This window comes from Panthera uncia, chromosome D1 (assembly GCF_023721935.1).
Source record: "Panthera uncia isolate 11264 chromosome D1, Puncia_PCG_1.0, whole genome shotgun sequence".
NCBI classification, from domain to species: Eukaryota; Metazoa; Chordata; class Mammalia; order Carnivora; family Felidae; genus Panthera; species Panthera uncia.
In genome coordinates this window covers 54694034-54714571 of record NC_064808.1, presented here as the reverse complement: position 1 = coordinate 54714571, position 20538 = coordinate 54694034, and the positions used below count along the sequence as shown (strand labels likewise).

The 20538-nt window shown below is 36.6% G+C and overlaps 1 protein-coding gene across 2 annotated transcripts in view; it reads left to right on the top strand.

The window, feature by feature from the left end:
* RAB6A (RAB6A, member RAS oncogene family) overlaps window positions 1–20538 on the top strand; it is an 87320-nt gene that overhangs the window by 30214 nt on the left and 36568 nt on the right. For both annotated transcript variants that reach the window (XM_049652026.1, XM_049652021.1), the window contains exon 2: window positions 14034–14092. In XM_049652026.1, coding sequence (XP_049507983.1) covers window positions 14034–14092 — 59 coding nt within the window. The remainder of the gene's footprint in view (window positions 1–14033; window positions 14093–20538) is intronic.

The window sequence follows — 20538 nt, the reverse complement described above, 5'->3', positions numbered from 1 at the left end:
ATCCTTGCTGGATAAAGAATTCTTGGCTGCATATTTTTCCGATTCAGCACATTAAATATATCCTGCCACTCCTTTCTGGCCTTCCAAGTTTCAGTGAATAGGTCTACTGCAAACCTGATCTGTCTTCCCTTGTAGGTTAATGACTTTTTTTTCCCTTGCTGCTTTCATAATTCTTTCCTTACCTGAGTATTTTGCGAATTTGATTATGATATGCCTTGTTGATGGTCAGTTTTTGTTGAATCTAATGGGAGTCCTCTGTGCTTCCTGGATTTTGATGTCTGTATCTTTCCCCAGGTTAGGACAGTTTTCCAATATGATTTGCTCACATAACCCTCCTACCCTTTTTTCTCTCTCTTCGTCTTCTGGGACCCTTATGATTCTGATGTTCTTTTTAATGACTCACTGAATTTTCTAATTCTTAAATCATGCTGATATGCTGCTTTACCTCATCCATCCTTACCGCTGTGGCATCCATTTCAGATTGCATCTCAGTTATAGCATTTTTTATCTCATCCTGACTAGCAAAAGCTAGAAGGAAAAACTTCTTTTATCTCCACAGAAAGGGATTCTAATCTATTTTGACCCCAACTAGTATTCTTATAATTGTGATTCTAAATTCTGGTTCAGACATCTTGCTTGTATCTGTGCTAAATCCCTGCTTGTCGTTTCTTTGTGCTTTCTTTTGGGGTGAATTCCTTCGTTTTGTCATTTTGAAGGAAGCAAAGGAATTAGTAAGGAAAAAAAATTAAAATTAAAAACAACACACACACACACAAATCAAATAAATGATGCTAGATCCTAGATGTGTTTTGGTCTGGGTGTTGAAAGGGGCTTGATTAGAGAAAAAAGGGAAAAAGAATAAAAAGAAAACGTTTGAAAATTTGAAAAAAATGAATACAATGAAATAGAATAAAATGAAATGATGGAAGTAAAGTAGAATTTGAAAAATTAACAAAAAAGTAAAAAATATAGTAGAAAGAAATTAAAAATATTTTTAAGAAAAATTGAAAATAAAAATAAATTTTTTTCTTTATTCAAGCAAAAGAAAAGAAACAAACAAACAAAAAAAGAAAATTGAATAGATGGACCAGTGAACATCCTGAAATATGATTGAAATTACACTGTTTTCCCCTAGAAGTCAAACTATGAAGCACTTTATAGTGCATAAACTAAGCAGGCAGAGAGACTTGTATTGTTCCTGAAGAGCAAGGTTGGCCCAGTTGGGCGGGGCTCAGTTTAACAGCTCCGTTCTCCACTAGATGGCACTGCTTAGCTTACTGGGGTGGATTGTTGTGGTGCTTTTAGGTATGTATGCACATGCGTGGGAAGGGTGAAAATGGTGTCACCCACCTACCCAGTCTCTGATATCAGAACTCTTTTCTCCCCAGTCAGCAATCACGCACCCGTCCTTTGTCTCCAGCTTCTGTCCGCTCCCCGCTTTTACACTGTCTGTGACCAAGCCATCAGGTTGCCACACGGTACCTCCCTCCTGAGTGTATTCTCAGATACTGCTGTGTTTCCCGACCCCTCACTTCTGAGGGACTGCCTTTTTGACCCATTCTGACCCTCCGCAGGAGGGTCTCACCAAGCAATTGTTGGGTGCCGGCTGCACCCAGGAACGTTTGCGGGATTGTGCCGCTGCTGATGCCCAGAGACTGTGGCTGGGTGCCAGCCCGCCCCAGAAAAAGTTAACGCGATTGTGTAGCAGCAGCGTTTCAGGGATTATGGAAAATCACAACACACGTCTGGCACCAGGCTTCACCCTTAATGACCTTGTTCCAGCATCAGTGAATGTGGTTGTTCTTTGGGGTCTGCTGGGACCCCTGGGGTCTGCTGGGGTGGTCGCACAGACTCTACCAAATGTCCTCCCAGCAGGGGAACTGACTCTCCCTGTGTGGCCCGAAGACTCCCCAGACTTTACTCTGCTCCTGGGGTTTCACCCTTCCCACCAGAGCACTGCCAGGTACCGAGCTGCAAAGTTTTAGACTCCGCACTCCCTCTGTTTATAGAGTCTTAATGGAATTTAAACCCTCTCCTTTCTCCCTTTTTTTTTTCAGTCCCTGTGGCTGTTTCCACTTTTCCACTTTCTCTCTAGCTGCTTTTGTGAGAGGTGCTTTTCCCATACTCTCCCCCTGTCTCCATGTTCTCTCCGCAAGCAAAAACAGCTCCCTGCCCTCCGTCACTTCTCTCTCCCCTAGTTAACCTCTCCACGCCACGTACCTGCTGAGTTCTGTGGTTCAGTTTGTGCAGATTGTTGTGTTAATCTTCAGATCAGTTTTCTAGGTGTGCAGGATGGTTTAGTGTTGATCTGGCTGTATTTCATGGATGCAAAACACAAAAAAACTTCCATGCTGTTCTGCCATCTTGGCTCCTACATTGGGACTTTCTAGATACCTTTGAGTTATAAAGTTCTTGTTTAGTTTCACTGAGGGCAGAAAACATATCCTATATGATTTCAATGCCTTTAAATTTGTTGAGACTTGTCTTATGACCCAGCACTTGTTTTCAGTTAGGGAATACTTAAATTCTAGATTCATCTAGAATTACCTTTACTCTTCCATTGAAGTCTTAGATTGTTACAAAGAGGACTGTCTTCTAAAATGCTAAGAATTGCTTATGTTCACTGAGCATATCGAATCACACCACATTTATATGTATATAAGCAACCGTTCTGTGACATAAGATTTATTATTATACTTATTTTATATAGATGAAACTGGGGCACAGAAAGATTAATTAAACTCCAAGTTACATAGATGGTAAAGGTGGGCTGGAAAACAGAAAAAAATCCATAGCGATAGAAAGTAGATTAATGGTTGTCAGGGATGAGGATTATAGGGATTGGCCACTAATAGGTATGGGATTTTTTTGGAGTAATGAAAATGTTTTGGAATTAGTGGTAATGGTTGTACAACTTTGTGAATATACTAAAAACCACTAAATTTTGTTCTGTAGAGGGGTGAATTTTATGGTCTGTGAATTATTTCTCAAAAAAAAAAAAACCAAAAAACAAAAAACTGAGATTCTAACCCAGAAACTGCTTCATATATTCCTTTTTCATTCAGTAGACCTTTGAGGTTGGAACAGGTTCAGTATTAGAAGTAAAATCTCATCAGAAAGACTATAATTTAGAGATACATCCTTTATATGGCCTATTGCAAATGTTCTGGTTTTTCAGTAATTCAGGTACTCCCATGTATAAATGGAATTACATATTTAAATTTATTTCCTTTTGGGTATATTCCAGATAAGATTAGAAAGTTAAATAAAGCTCTGCAAGTAGGCCCTCAAATATAGGATAGCTCATGGTGCTTGTTAAAGGCCTGTGATGCCATCTGCCCTCTCTCTTCTAGCTAACTTCACCTTCCAACCTCAACTTTAAAGTCATTTTTTTCTGGGAAGTTTTTTCTAATCTTCCAGCCTTATAGAAGACTGTTCCTGCCCACAACATCCTGTGCGTAAAGTAACCTCTTTCCCCAACGGGGGGCTCAAACTCATGACTAAAGACTGGGAGTTGCATGCCCTACCGACTGAACCAGGCAGGTGTCCCACTTCTGTACTTTTTATCACACTCAATAATTAATTTTTTCTGTCTCCCCTATTTAAACCAAATAGGGGCTATGGTTTTGTTTTTGTTTTTGTTTTAATCTTAGCATTCACATTATCCTTGGCATTTAGTGTGTGTGTTCATTAAAATGAAGAAATAGGAGTAGGATCTTTTCTTACATTTGCTTTGGGCTACAAATCTTTAAAAGATACAGCCCTACCATTTGGATTAGATTTCATACCTAAATTGTTTGCCAGTGGTTGTCATTATAGTAAAATAGAATTGGAATTTCACTGAAATCATTGTCATGCCTGGTCTTTAGCGAATTACAAGAGAGTACATAGTATTTTGCAGATGGTGTCATTTCAGAAATGTTATTATAAGTGTTGGATTTGAGCTAGAATTTCTATTTTATATGGAGGGAGCATTAAGACAGCATTGTAAGTGATGTTATAAGTGTTAGAGATCACTTAAAAATATTTGCATGAATGGGATTTTTTAACTTTTCATTCCAGTTTGCTAATCTAAAATGAGCTATTTAGAGAATTATCTTTTGAGTAAATGTATACCTTTTTGTGTTTAAAACTACTGCTTCTTTGTAAAGAAATTCAGTAGACATTAGTGTTGGTAATCAGTTAACCAAAAGTCATATAATGGGGAATAACGAAAAATGATACATAGACCTTTAATTAATTAATTAATTTTAATGTTTATTTTTGAGAGAGAGAGACAGAGAGAGACAGAGTGCGAGCGGGTAGGAACAGAGAGAGAGGAAGACACAGAATCTGAAGCAGGCTCCACGCTCTGAGCCGTCAGCACAGAGCCCAACGTGAGGCTTGAACTCACGAACCACGAGATCACAACCTGAGCCGAAGTTGAAAATTTAACTGACTGAGCCACCCAGGTGCCCCTGAAGTCCAACTTTTAAATATTTTTCTTTTATACTGCTTTTTGAGCCCTATTTAAGAAATCTCTGCCTCCCCCAGCACATGAAGATAGTATCCTGTACTTTTGAAGCTTTAGGGTTTAAACTTAAAATTAGGGCTGTGATCCATCTCAAAGTAATTTTTTGTATATGGTGTAAAGTGTTGTAGGGATTAAGATTCTTTTATATTTTATGTTTAGATGTCCAGTGTCCCTTTTTTTCCCCACTGAATTCTGTTTACACCTTTGTAATAAATTAAGTAGCCATACTTAATGTGGGTTCATTTCTGGACCGTACTCTATTGGCCTGTTTGTGTGTGCATTAATATCATATTGTCTTATTTATAACTATAGCTTTATAGTAAATCTTGAAATCTGGTAGTGTAGGTTCCTCTGGTAGCGTAGATTCCTCAGTGTTACTCTTCACAATTGTCTTGGCACAGCAACATGTCCTTGAGGACGTGGAGAAAGAGGAACCCTTTTGCACTGTTGGTAAGAATGCAAACTAGTGCAGCCACTCTGGACAACAGTATGGAGGTTCCTCAAAAAATTAAAAATAGAACTATCCTGTGATCCAACAATAAAAACAATTAGTATTTATCCAAAGGATACAGGAGTGCTGATTTGAAGGGGCACATGCACCCCAATGTTTATAGCAGCACTGTCTACAACAGCCAAACTGTGGAGAGAGCCGAAATGTCCATTGACGGATAGATAAAGAAGATGTGTATATATATATACGATGGAATATTACTCGGCAATGAAAAAGAATGAAATCTTGCCATTTGCAGCAATGTGGATGGAGCTAGAGTGTATTATGCTAAGCGAAATAAGAGAATGATAATATCCTATGATTTCACTCATATGTGAAATTTAAGATACAAAACAGATGAAAATAAGGGAAGGGAAGCAAAAATAATACAAAAACAGGGAGACAAACCATAAGAGACTCTTAAATACAGAGAACAAACTGAGGGTTGCTGGTCAGGTGTTGGGTGGGGGCATGGGCTAAATGGGCAAGGGGCATTAAGGAGGACACTTGTTGGGATGAGCGCTAGGTGTTATATGTAAGTGATAAATCACTAAATTCTATTCCTGAAATCATTATAACACTGTATGTTAGTTAACTTAGATTTAAATTAGAAAAAAAAAAAAGATTGTCTTGGCTCTTCTAAGTTATTTGCTTTTATGAATAAGTTTTTGAATCACTTTGTCAATTTATACCAAACTAACCTAGACCCTGCTCTTTAAATTGGGATTGCATTGAATTTATTTTTTTATTTTTATTTTTTTATGTTTATTTATTTTTGAGAGAGAGAGAGAGAGAGCAAGCAAGCAAGCATGAGCGGGGTAGGAGCAGAGAGAAGGGGAGACGCAGAATCCCAAGCAGGCTCCAGGCTCTAAGCTGTCGGCACAGAGCCAGTGCAGGGCTGGAACTCATGGACTGCGAGATCATGACCTGAGCCAGATTCAGATGCTTAACTGACTGAGCCACCCAGGCGCCCTGGGATTGCATTGAATTTAACAATATTGAGACAATACTGAGTTTTCCAATCCTTGGACATGGTATATTTCTCCATCTATTTAGTTCTTCCTTAAGTTCTCTCAGCAGTGTTTCACAATTTTCAGTGTAGAAATCTTGCATATTTTATTAGATACCTAGGTATCTTGTTTTTGATACTGCATAAATAGTATTTTTAAATTTCAGTTTTCATTTGCGGCTAGTGTGTAGAAATACAGTTGATTTTTGTATAAATGACTTTGTATGCAGGGCCTTGTTGCTAAATTTACTTATTTAAAAATTTTGTAGATTATTTTGTATCTTTGGTCATGAATGATATTGGCCTGTAATTTTCCTTTTTAATAATCTCATCACTTTAAAAAAATAAATCAGTTATATAGGCACGATTGATTTCATATTTGAAAGTCAGCCATTCTAATTCATTCCATTAACTTAAAGGAGTAAAACCATATAGTCATTTCAGTAGATGTAGAAAAAGCATATCACAAAATTAAAAACCTATTTGTAATTAGTTACACTTAAAAATTTTTTTAATGTTTATTTTTGAGAGAGAGACAGAGCACTAGTGGGGAAGGGGCAGAGAGAGAGAGGGAGACACAGAATCCGAAGCAGGCTCCAGGCTCTGAGCTGTCAGCACAAAGCCTGATGTGGGGCTTGAACTGTGAGATCATGACCTGAGCCGAAATCAGACACTCAACCAACTGAGCCACCTAGGCGCCCCTCAGTACGCTTTTAATTAAGAACAGAAGTGAACATCCTAAATCTGATAAAGGATATTTACCAGGAACCCCCTTCCCCCAAAATACCCTACAAATAACATCATACTTGATAAAAATACCGACCTCATTTCTTTTGAGTTTGGGCAGAAGACTGATGTCCATAGGAATATTTTAAAATATTTTTTAATGTTTATTTTTGAGAGAGACAGAGAGAGACAGAGCACAAGGGGAAGGAGCAGAGAGAGAGGGAGACACAGAATCCAAAACAGGCTCCAGGCTCTGAGCTGTCAGCACAGAGCCCGATGTGGGGCTCAAACTCACAAACCATGAGATCATGACCTGAGCCGAAGCTGGACGCTCAACTAACTGAGCCACCCAGGAGCCCCTACATAGGAATATTTTAAAGCCAGCCCCAGAAATCTAATCATCCTATCAATAGTTCTGGCAATTAGCCTACAAAACAATGGAGAGAAAATATCAGAATGCATAGTCCATAGCAGTTTCATAAAACTTTTACTTCAGTAATGTAATTGTATACTGGATTGGAATTTTAAATGTATATGTTAATGTGCTTTTATAGTCAGAATACTTAGGAGCCCACTGTCCTAGAATATTGAATCTTTGAGAAATCTACCGATTGCTTGAAACTTCACTTAAATGAAACTTTTGCAGTTTGTTTTATTGAGGCTGTTTTGTGACAAATTATTTTTCCTTATTAGTTTTACTGAGGAAGGCTGTTGTCTAATTTATAAACAATAAACTGCACTTCAGGGGCACCTGGGTGGCTCAGTTGGTTAAGTGCCCTACTCTAGATTTTGGCTCAGGTCTTGATCTAGTGGGGTTGAGATTGAGCCCCACGTCAGGTTTTGCCGATCCTGCTTGGGATTTTCTCTCTCCGTCTCTTTGCCCCTCCCCCGCTGGCTCATGTGTTTTCTCTCTCTCTCTCTCTCTCTCTCTCTCTCTCTCTCCGTCTAAGTAAATATTTGAACAATAAAAGGGGCAACTGGGTGTCTCAGTCAGTTAAGTGTCTGACTCTTGGTTTTGGCTCAGGTCATGATGTCCTGTTTCGTGAGATTGAGCCCCGCATTGGGCTCTCTGGATATGGAGCCTGCTTAAGATTCATTCATTCATTCATTCATTCTCTCTCTCTCTCTCTCTCTTTCTCTCTTTCTCTCTCTCTCCCCCCCTTCCCTCTCTCTCCCTCTCTCCTTTTCTCTCCCTCTCTCTCCTTCTCCCCCTCTCTCCTCCCCACCTGTCCCTCAACCTTGCATGTGTTCACTCACTCTCTCTCAAAATAAATAAATAAACTTAAAAAAAAAAGATTCTCCTTCCTTCTTCCTCTGCCCCTCCCCCACTCATACTCTCACGCTCTTAAAAACTACAATTCTTTGAGGCTTGACAGTGCAATAATCACAAAATAAAGAACATCTCCATCATGCATGAAAGATTCTATACTTTACCTACTAGCCCTAAGAAACCACTGATCTACCTTTTTTGTTTGCTTTATTTTGTTTTAAGGATAAATGAATAACGAATTAAACAATTTTAAAATAAACTATAATTTTTAGAATAGTTTTAGATTTACAGAAAAACTGAGAAGATAACTATAGTTCCCATAAACCTGTACCCAGTTTCTCCTATTATTGACATCTTTCATTAATATGGTACATTTTTCATAAGTAATGAACCAATATTATACATTATTATTATGTAAAATCCATAATTTATTTAGGTTTTCTTACTTTTTTCCCCAGTGTCCTTTATCTGTTCCAGGATTCTGTCAGATATCCTATTACATTAGTTTTCATGTCTCTTTAGGCTCCTCTTGGCTGTAACAGTTTCTCAGACTTTTTTTTTTTAATGTTGATTTTTGAGAGAGAGAGAGCGTGAGCAGGGGAAGGGCAGAGAGAAAGAGGATCCAAAGCAAGCTCTGCGCTATCAGTAGAGAACCCGGTGGGGGGGCTCCAACTCACAAACTGTGAGATCATGACCTGAGCTGAAGTTGGAAACTTAACCGACAGAGCCACCCAGTCACCCATCAGATATTTTATTTTATTTTATTTTATTTTATTTTATTTTATTTTATTTTATTTTATTATTATTTTTTTAACGTTTATTTATTTTTGAGACAGAGAGAGACAGAGCATGAACAGGGGAGGGTCAAAGAGAGGGAGACAAAGAATCTGAAACAGGCTCCAGGCTCTGAGCTGTCAGCACAGAGCCCGACGCAGGGCTCAAACTCACGAACCGCAAAATCATGACCTGAGCTGAAGTCGGCCGCTTAACCGACTGAGCCACCCAGACGCCCCAGATTTTTTATTTTAATAAACTTGACAGTTGGAGGAGTACTGGTCAAGTATTTTGTGAGATGCTCCTCTGCTGGAATTTGATCTTTTTGTTATGATTAGACTGGGGTTACCGATTTTTGGAATTGATTTGCTCTTTTTATAAGAAAGAACATTCTAAAAAGTGGAATAGTCTTCTTAAGGCTGCAGTGGCTGTTTAAATGGCTTTGAGATTGAAAAAATGGTCCTGAAACATTGTGCAGTGTCTGGCACAGTATAAATAACATAATGAAAAAAGAGCCCTGGACTAAGTATAAATGCCTCTTTTTTTAGTATATATTGAGAGCACTGTTTTATTTTTGCTTGCTCCATAGAGGCCCTTCATTTAAGTTTTTAAATCCCCCTTTAAAAAAAAAAGACCTTTTACCCACATGTTCCTAAATTCATCTTAAATTATGTCTATAAAATAAACTTACTTAGACCTTAGATCTAATGACAGTTTTAGAGACAAATTTGCAGAATTAGGATTAATTGAAGGTATGGCTTTCATCAATGAAGAGTATTTTTGTAAGGGTTGGTAGGAAAGAAATAGAGCCACCTTGAGATTTCTCTGAAATCTTCTTTCCTAACGTATCACTTAGAAAATTTCACTTTTTCGCATTAACTGTGTTTCATTAGTTTCATCCCAGTGCTACTTTTCTCTGTTGCTAGCAAAATTAAATCTTTTCCTTAAACAAGAGTTGGCAGAAAAAAATTAGATCTCTACCAAATTTTGGAAAGGTTAAGGATTAGGATGAAAACATTTGTTATCTAAAATTCCTTGTGATACAACAGTGTCATTATAGTGGAGATGTTTGCTTGGGAATAAAATGTTAATTTCATATTGGAAAGTTGTTTAAGATTTAAAATAAATTGTTAATTTTCTTATAATATCCTTGAGATGCTAATGTGGAAGAAAATTAAAATTGTTGATTTTCAGTTCCTTTTGTTAGGGACATTGGGTAGGAGAAAAAGTTTTGGTCTCACAGAGATAGAGGTGGTTATTCGACAGCCTAGTTGCTCACTGTTTTCAAGATTGTTTTAACTATTTTAGATCCTTTGCATTTTCTTGTAAACTTTAGAATCAGCTTCTCATTTTCCATTTTTTAAAGGCTGTTGGGATTATGATTGAGATTATGTTTAACGTGTAAATTGGAGAAAATTGATATCTTAATATTGATTCCTCTTAATTTAGCATATGGTATATTTTTATATTTATTTAGATTTTCTTAATATTCTTAAATATAGAGTGTTTTGGTTTCAATGTAGAGTTCTTACACATCTTGTTAAGTTTATTCACCATATGTGGAATTTAACATTTTTGGTTTTGTTTGCTTCTGGTATTTAGAAACGCAGTTGATTTTTGTATATCGACCTTCTGTACTGAGACCTTGCCAAATATACTAGTTCTAGTAGATTTTTGTTTGTTTGTTTATAGTCCTAGTAGATTTTAAAAATTTCGTTTCTTAGGATTCTTCTACATGAGAAGTCGTGTCATCAGTAAAAGAGAACATTGTTTTGTGTGCCTTTTATTTATTTTTCTTATCAGTATTGCACTGGCTAAGACCACCAATACCATACTGAATAGAAGTGGTGGATTGAGGGCATCAGGGTGGCTCAGTCAGGTGAGCGTCCAACTCTAGATTTTGGCTCAGGTCATGATCCCAGGGTCATGGAATTGAGCCCTGAGTTGGGTTCTGCACTGAGAGCCTAAGAGTCTCTCTTCCTGTATCTCTGCCCCTCACCCCCACTCACTTACACACACACACTCTCTCCCTCTAAAAACAAAAGTAAAAAGTAAAAAAGAAGTGGTGGGTTGGACATCCTTGCTTCACCCCCCCCCCCCATTCTTTGGAGGAAACTGTTTAGTTTACCATTACAATGGTGACTATAGATTTCATTGTACATACTGTTTATCTGATTGCTACATTTTCCTTCCATTTCGGGTTTACTAGTTTCCTTAGAGTTTTCATCATGAATCTGTTGAATTTTGTCATATACTATGTTTATATATATATTGAGATAAACTTACAGATTTCTTTTATTCTGTTAATATTCTGGATTACATTATTTTATTTATTTTGTATGATCTAACCTTTTATTCCTGGGATAATCCCCACCTACTTATGAAGATATTTTTATATATACAGGGATTTGATTTGCTAATACTTTGTTAAGGAATTTTGAGTCTGTGTTGATGAGAGATAATTGATCCATAATGTTCACTTTATTGTAATGTCTTTGTTAGGGTTATGCTCATCTCATGTCATGAGTTGCAAAGTCTTCTTTGTTACTTTAAAAAAAAAAATGTCTATTTTTTTTTGAGCCGGGGGTGAAGAGCAGAGAGAGAGGGAGACAGAGAATCCTAAGCAGGCTCTGCACTGTGAGCACAGAGCCTGATGCAGGGCTCAAACCCATGAACCACGAGATCAGACCTGAGCCAAAATCAAGAGTCACTTTTTTAAAAAAAAAAAGAGTTCGGGGCGCCTGGGTGGCTCATTCAGTTGAGCATCCGTCTCTTAATTTTGGCTCCGGTCATGATCCCAGGGTCATAGGAAGTTGGGTTCAGTGATGAGCATAGAGCCTGCTTAAGATTCTCTCTCTGTCCCTTTCTGTGTGTGTGTGTGTGTGTGTGTGTGTGTGTGTGTGTGTGTGTACATGTTCAAATATTCGGCTCAGGTCATTCAGTATATGTGTGTGTGTGTGTATATATATTGTATATGGGGGGCACAGAGAATATATCTATAATCGCAGCCTTAAATCCTTGTTTTCTAACTGTAACATCTGGGTCATCTTGGATTGGAGCCTGTTTTCTTTCTTTCTTTTTTTGAGTATGAATTATGTGTTTTTATTTCTTTGCATTTACTATTTTTTTTATTATATAGTAGACATGTTGGAGAAAGTACACAGAGACTCTGGATTTTGTTGTTCCTCCAAAGAGTTTTTTGTGGCTGAGAAGGCAGTTACCTTGGCTTGATTCAAACTCTAAACTCCCCGTGTCCTGTAGTAGCTCAATTGTTTCAAAACCCAGCTGCTACTTTTCACTGGGAATCCTGAAGTCTTCCCATCAATCCTCATAGGTAGTTTAGGAAATCAGCTAAGGATGGAGATGTTTTATGTTTTAAATGCAGATTTTCCAATTCACTTTCTTTGTAGCTTCCTTTCCCTAATCTTTCTAATTGTTCTGTGCCCTGAACTTTGTCCTCCAACTCAAGTCAGTTAGGTTGTGGGCTGCCAGAAACCTAAGTATGGTCGTGTTTCACGCAAAAAATTACAGACTGGAAAACCTCACTTTGCTATTTTTCATTCAAGGATATAGTATCTTTCATTTTGTATTTTCTTATGGTCTGTGTTCAGGTTCTTTAAAACCTGGAGGCTGGGTAGGTAGTGCAACATAATTTCTTCTGCCATTATGGCCATGTTACCTTTTTTTGTTTTTTTAAGTTTACTTACTTATTTTGAGGGGGTGGAGAGGGGTAGAAAGAGAGGGAGGGAGAATCCCCAGCAGGTTCTGTTTGGAGCCCAATATGGGGCTTGATCTCATGAACCATGAGATGATGACCTAAGCTGAAATCAAGAGTCAGGCACTCAACCAACTGAGCCACGCAGGTGCCCTACATTTACTTTATAGAGTCCAATCAGTGTTCAAAATAGTACTGCGTATATTGTTTCTGGCTTTCCTTTGAATGGTTCTAGCATTTTACCTTTAAGTATGTATTTTTAAATATAAAAAATATTTCAGAAAAACATATACTAACATTAGTTGTATATGGGTGGTATGATATACATAATTTTCACTTTGTTCTTGTTATTTTCTGTGCTGCCTGCTTTACAAATATACATTTTACTCTTTTATGTGAAAGAGGTGGTGGGTGTTTTTTTTTTAAAAATGGAAACTATATGTACTATTTACTAATGAAGAAGTACATAGTTCCACTGTTGCTTTATAAAGAGACTTCTTCTCAAACATCAATTTGCTTTTGACTAGGGTCTGGGGACTAGCTATAGCTTTTCTCTTCAACATGCTGTTTTAGGCTTTCTGAAATAAGACATTTGGGGTACATGATTTAGTGGGATTCTTCCTTCTTTGGCCCATTTTTTCTCCTCAGGTTTTCATATGATATAAGATTAGAGAATATAATATAGAGGCCAGGATCACACCTCTTTTACATTTGGGGGAGCATTTGAGATACTTATTTGCACTCTTTAATTGACATAATTAATACACTTACTTGTATTAATTTAGTATTTGTTGGATCTGTGTCAAGCTACTGGAAAAATAGGAAAATTAGATATGGCTCTTGCCCTTGGAGAGTATGCCCATTGGTAAGGAAATTGCCAGTATTCCACTATTTTTTATTTAGTGACACTTTCCTGTGGATTAACCTGAAAATACCAGCACAAAGTAGTATTATGAATCTTTGGGATTGCCTTGCCAGAGAAGTGGAGAGATGTGATCCTGAGATGAGTTTCAATACAGTTTTCCTTTTCACTTCTTTGTTACTCTTAAAACATTGTAGTTCTTGTGGCCCTCCTATTTCTCCTAGGATTCTCCATCTTTAGTCTTTATATTCTCAGGAGTTTGATTCATTAAATGAAGTGAATGTGAACCTCAATTTTTCCAGGTTACTGTCCAGTAAGTGAATTATAATTTCTTCAGAGTCTAATCCTAGTTCTGTTTGTTAGGGCCCAAGTGAATATCTGCTTGCCCTTTTGTGAATTAGAAATGTCAACATAATTGATTGTTTTCCTCCATCTTTTCATTTTCCTCAATTCTTAACTATATACTCTTTACCTGTGCTCTTAATTTGAGAGATTGTTATCTGTTATTAGAGAAAGGTGTTTCAACAAATAGGGGCTATATATCTTAAAATTATTATTAGTAGAACCATTGCAGATATTTCCCACTGACTGTAATTGCAGTCCTCTGTACAAGAATGGCTTGAGAACCCAGTGTAATATGTTAACTAAGTGAATCTTTTTCCTTTTCATTTCAGTTGGAAAGACATCCTTGATCACCAGATTCATGTATGACAGTTTTGACAACACCTACCAGGTATTTTATTTTTGCCAACTTACTGATTGTCTCTATTTTGTGTTAGAAGTAATATTTAAGGACTTTTTAAAAGTTCACATTTACATAAAAGCACTTTCTGTAATCTGTAAAATGCTTTATAAATACAGAGTATAACTGATTTTGCTCATTGTCCTCAGTCTTTTCACTTGATTTCTTTATCTCCTCTTCCAAAGTCCTTTCCAAAAGATTATTGGTAATTACCATTTGGGACAGAGGTAGGAGTGATTGTAGATACTCTGTTATGTGGTTCAAGCCTAGGATTATCTGACCTTTTGATCTACACTTAAAGTCAAGAATAAATGAGTAATGTAATTAGAAATCATTAACAGAAGGAGATTTTGGAAATCCACAAATATATGGAAATTAAATAGCAAATTCCCAAATAACCAGTGAGTCAAAGAAAAAAAATCACAAAAGAAATTAGAAAATACTTTGAGACAAATGGAAAAAAAAAACCGAAACCACAACATACCAAAATTTATATGATACAGCTAAAGCAGTGCTGTAAGGAAAAGAAGAAGTACATTAAGTCAGTAATTTAACCTTCTACTTTAAGAAATTAGAAAAGTAAACTAAACCTAAAACAAGCAAAGGACACATGGTAAAGAACTGTTATCCCAAACATACAGAACTGTTAAAATCTCATAGTAGTAAAGAATTAACTCTTTATATTTTGACATGTTTTGATAGATGTGTATACCTATGAAGCTACCACCACAGTCAAGATTAAGAACATTTCCATCATCCTAAGAAGGAATTTGTTTTTAATTAAGCATTTTATTAACAAGCATAAATATCATAGAACAGAAATGACTCATCCATAAATCTGACATTTTAGAAAAGTCTCTTAAATAAAAAACCAGTTAATATGTACTGTATATATTTTATTATTCTTTTGAATATCTCAGAAATGGTTTAGCTACTTCATAAGACCTGAGAAAAGCGAGTTTAAAAATGAAAAATAGCTCAATCAACAAGAGTGCTTCAGTTTCTTTTGGACTCCTTTATATCATATATCCCCAATTTTTTGGGTCCCTAAACTCTATGGCTTATAGGCCTTACCTAGATGACCTTGTCTTTTGTACAGTATCTTGATTCTGAGCAATGCTCTGTCTCTTCTCATCAGAAAAACCACAAATACAAGTCTTAGAGACTAACAAAAATATTGATGTCATTGAGCCATATGTGGAAAATTCCTGAAAAGTGTAAGCTTAACTGTTCGGGAGTAGACCCAAATACCATAGGCTAAAAAATCTGAACTAGGGTCAGAGTCTTGGGCTAAAGACTCACTAGCTAGAGCCTATTTAGAGTTCTCTGGGTGTTTCTAAAGGATTTTGTTACACTCATGGTCTCAGTGAAATTAAGTAGATCTTTCAAGCATATATTAAAGTGCTATTGCTGTTTCTTCAGGTTGCTGTTCAATCAGACATATATAAGGGTAGTGATGTTGACATAAATATAGTGATATTGATAGAATTTGACAGATAGGGAAGGATTTTGGTTCTTTGTGGAAAAGTTGTTGCTAATGAAGCTAAAATATTGTGCTTTGGCATTAACAGGAGACGTTTATTAACAATGTGAGTTACAGGTTTTTATAACAATTAGGTACAGTCCTAGATATTCTTTTAGTTTAGCTCTAACAGGAAAATTTGGACAATGTAGTACCCTAGGTCCTTATTTAATGAAATCAGCTTGACAATATATTAAGTATTATCTTTGAATATGAAGAATTGACCTTCTGTAGTTAGCTACCAACTTAGTTATCAGGTGAAGAGTTCTTCATTGAATCATTTGAAGATTCCCTATATACACCCGGTCACACACACATCAGAAAGACTTCTGAAATGACTAATTAAAGAGCTAGTCTCATTGCTAGAAATTTATTATTGGGCTTATAGGAGCCATGTGTAATGTATGTATCAAACTTAGTTTAAGTGAAGTTTTATTTTACAAAAATGATAAACTTTAGTTAATAATTCACGTTCTCTGTATGATTCCTTTGCACTGAATTCATTTCATTTAAAAAGAAGGAAACTGGCCAAAAGAGTCCTTAATTGACTAAAATTTGGGCAGTATGTCAAAGTGAAAAAGAAAAAAACCTGTTCTTTTTAAGTAGAGCATCTGGAATTGATTCTCTTAAAGTTGCTCTTCTTATTCACCACTTATTTTCTTTATCCAGTTATAAACCCACAGATTTTTCTTTTTTTGTTTATTTCTGTTTTAGATTCATTCGTTTATTTGAGAAAGATTATATTGCTCAGACTAACTTCTGAGATTACTTTGAATTTAGAGGGTTTCTTATTCCAAAGGCTGTTACAAAGTGGCAATCAACATAAATTCACCTTCATGGTAGACAATGAGGCCATCTATGCTATCTGTCGTGGAAACCTCAATATTGAATGCCCAGCCAACACTAAACTAAATAGGTTGATAGGTCAAATTGTGTTCTCCATCACTGCTTCCCTCAGATTCGATGGAGCCCTGAATGTTGATCTGACAGAATTCCAGACTATCCTGGTGCCTTATCCCCACATCCACTTCTCTCTGGCCACATATGTTCCTGTTATCTCTGCTGAGAAAGGCTACCATGAACAGCTTTCTGTAGCAGAGATCATTAATGCATGCTTTGAGCCAGCCAACCAGATGGTGAAATATGATTCTCACCATGGTAAATACATGGCTTGCTGTGCACCTGGGTGGCTCAGTTTGTTAAGTGTCCAACTTCAGCTCAGGCCATGATCTCACGGTTTGGGGGTTTGAGCCCCGCATCAGTCACTGTGCAGACAGCTCAGAGCCTGGAGCCCACTTTAGATTCTTTGTCTCCCTCTCTGCCCTCCCCCACTCGTCCTCTCTCTCTCTCAAAAATAAACATTTAAAAGAAATAAAAAAAAAATACATGGCTTGCTGCATGTTGTACTGTGGCAACATGGTTTCCAAAGATGTCAGTGCTGCCATTTCCACCATCAAGACCAAGAGTACCATTCAGTTTATGGACTGGTGCCCCACTGGCTTCAAAGTTGGCATTAATTATCAGCCTCCCATTGTGGTATCTGGTGGAGACCTGGCCAAAGTACAGCCATGCTGAGCAACACCACAGCCATTGCTGAGGCCTGGGCTCACCTGGACCTGATGTCCTGATGTGTGCTAAGCATGCCTTTGTTCACTGGTATGTGGGTGAGGGCATGGATGAAGAAGAGTTTTCTGAAGCCTCTGAGGACATGGCTGCCCTTGAGAAGGATATGAAGAGGTTGGTGTGGATTCAGTTGAAGGAGAACATGAAGGAGGAGAGGAGTACTAAAGTTAAAAATATCACAAAGGTGCTGCTTTAAAGTTGTGCTCTGATCAATTTAATTTGTATGTAGCAGTGTATACTCTTTATATACAATTACTGATCTGTGCTTTAAAGCATAATGCTTTGTTACAACCCACGCTGTCCATTTCTCTGATGGATTTGAATAAAGTATTTGTCTTAATTGGAAAAAAAAAAAACCCATAAATTCAGGGTTGTATAGTTTAAAATACTGAAATGTTTAAAACAGCTTAAGTGAATTTTTCTAGGAAGATGGTGGTGATCAAATACATCCTTAACCTCTTTAAGTTAAAGCTTTAAATTATTCTACACAAAATTATACTTTGTTATATGGAAATAAAATCTGCACCCAACCCACACCCCTCCGCCCCACTAATGGGACTACTTTTCTCATCCAGTGTTTGATTTCTTATTTTTAAATTTTCTTTAATTTTTAAGGACTCTTTTTTCTCCTATCAGAAGTATTGTCATTTTATGGGAGGTAGGGGGAGAACAGTTCCTTTTTTTTTCAAACTGTGCTAAGAACACTTAATATAAAATCTACCTCCTAATCAGATTTTTAAGTATACAATACAGTATTAAATATATGCACAATGATCTCTAGAACTTGTTCACCTTGCATAAGTAAAATTTTATGCCTATTATAGCGACTCATTTCTGAAATAGATTCTACATAGTTTCTGTTCTAAGTAATGTGGCACAAAGATATCTAAGAGAAAAGTATACATACATACATAAATATACACATACATAAATATACATAAACATGTGTAGTAATGGGATGGTTACCTTTCTAAAATGGAACCCATATCAGTGTCTTGCTTCTGGGATCCTTTGCCTTTCTTCATTGTTTTTACTTATCTCTATTAGTCAATGTTAGATAGACTCTTCTTTAACTTGTCCACTCTTTTCTTTCTTTATTCTAGTCTTTGCCTTTCTCAACACTTACTCTTGATTTATCTTCTCCTGCTAGGGAAAGCAGCAGCTAGGCAACAGAACTTTGTATGTTTGGACCACAAAGGAAGCTGATTATCATTGCTTGGTACAGAGGAAAACTTGTTTTCCTTACTTAATTACTTTTGTGTAGGAAAACTCATGTTCCTTAAAATCATGATGTTGAGGGGTCTCGACTGTGTATGGCATCAGAAAAGGTGATAAACAGTTATGTAGGAAGGAAGTCAGACAAAATAGTAGTTTACATCTGCAGTATTTTAGAAAATTGCTATTGGGGCAAATAAACACTGTTCTGAGTGGAGAGCATCCAAGTATAAATATCCAAACTACAGTTATCATTATTATCTTGATGCTGATGTATTTAGGTAAGTCATTATTCAATCTTGAATTGTGTGCTCCCACAATAAAAGTACTCAGTTTAATTTTTTGTCTTTTACAAAGTAGACTTTCCTTACCCAGTGAATTAATTAACACTTAAAATAATGTGAAGCTATAAATTAAGATATGTGGGAGAATTTTCTCTAACCTTTGGTTTCTTCTACAATTATTGCCTTCTGCATTTCTATAAAGAAGATGAGCAAGAGGCAGCACTGATGTCTCATCCCTCTTTTATGAAAGTTTGAATTATTTCCACATCAGTAACATTTAAGATCCTAGAATAGCTGATAATGTTTAGTTTCCTAGCCATTCTTTCTATTTTTCCTGCTGTTGGCTTAATTCCTGTGGCTGATCGACTTCTTTGCCATTGTAGCTCTACTTGGAATAAAATTAACTGAAAAGAAGAGCAGGCAGGAACAGGCTATGCTTTTCAGGTTAATTTTGACCTTTATGAGTTCAGTGTATGAATGATGTCCCAAAACTAGGACAGTGCAGTGGAAGGAGGGGATTATTATACATTTTATCATAAAGTCTTACTTTGTACTAATTTTAAAAAACATTTATATGTGTTGACTGTGAGATCTGAGAATGCATATTTTTGTTTGTAGCTATTAAAATTAACTTTTGGCTGTTTATAATAAACATAAAATAACATTAGTAAGTGATATGAGAATTTTTTTCATGTAAAAAGTTTAGAGGTAAAGTAGTCCCGGGCTTGTGTGGCAGCTCCATGGTCCTCTGGGACTAAGATGCCTTCTAAATTTAATCAGATCTCATTCATATATGACTTCCTTGTGAAGGTTGCTTCATGGTTACTGAATGGTTCCTGGAGTTCTGGGTGTGGTATCCATATCCAGGCAGGAAGAAGGAGAAAAGGAAAAATACCAACAGTGCACCTCTCAACTGAGTCAACCCCATTTAAAGCACAAAGAAGACTGGAAAATGTAGTCTTTTTAATGGGAAAAGTATGGATTTAAATAAATGTTTGATTTTTTTAATAAGGAAGAAGGGGAAAATGGGATATTTGTCTAGACAATTAGCTGCCTCTACCACATTATCTGATTAAATGAGGTTCTGCTAATGAGATTTCTTAAATGTAGCCCTATACCATTCCTGTATATTTTTCAGGTTTGTCAATTAGATGCTTTTGCACAATAATTCGAATTTATAAGCCCATTATTCCCAGCCTATAACAGAATAGGATACACACTTTCAGATTAAATGTCATATGATGGAATTATAGAGAGAGAGATACACTTGTAATATGTAGTCACATAGTTTAGGATAAAGGAGAACGCTAGCTTGCTTGCTTGCTTGCTTGCTTGTATGCTTGTTTGCTTTCTTAATAAAAGTCGGTATATAATTGAAATCTACAAAGCACTGCTCTCACACACACACACACACACACACACACACACACACACACACACACACACACAAATTAAAGATGACTTAAGTAAGTGGAGAGACATCCCAGGCAAAGGGATTGGAAGACTTAATATTAAGATGTCAATACTAACTACTCAAAGCAGTCTACAGAATCAGTGCAATCCCTGTCAGATTTCTACTGCCATTTGTGTAGAAATGAAAGAGTCAATTCTAATTTACAGAAGCCAAAATAGTCTTGAAAAAGGAAAATAATAATTGGAAGACTAATACTGATTTCAAAAAAAATTTTTAACAGTTATTTTATTTTTGAGAGAGAGAGACAGAGAGACAGAGTGGAAGCAGGGAAAGGGCAGAGAGAGAGAGGGAGACACAGAATCCAAAGCAGGCTCATGAG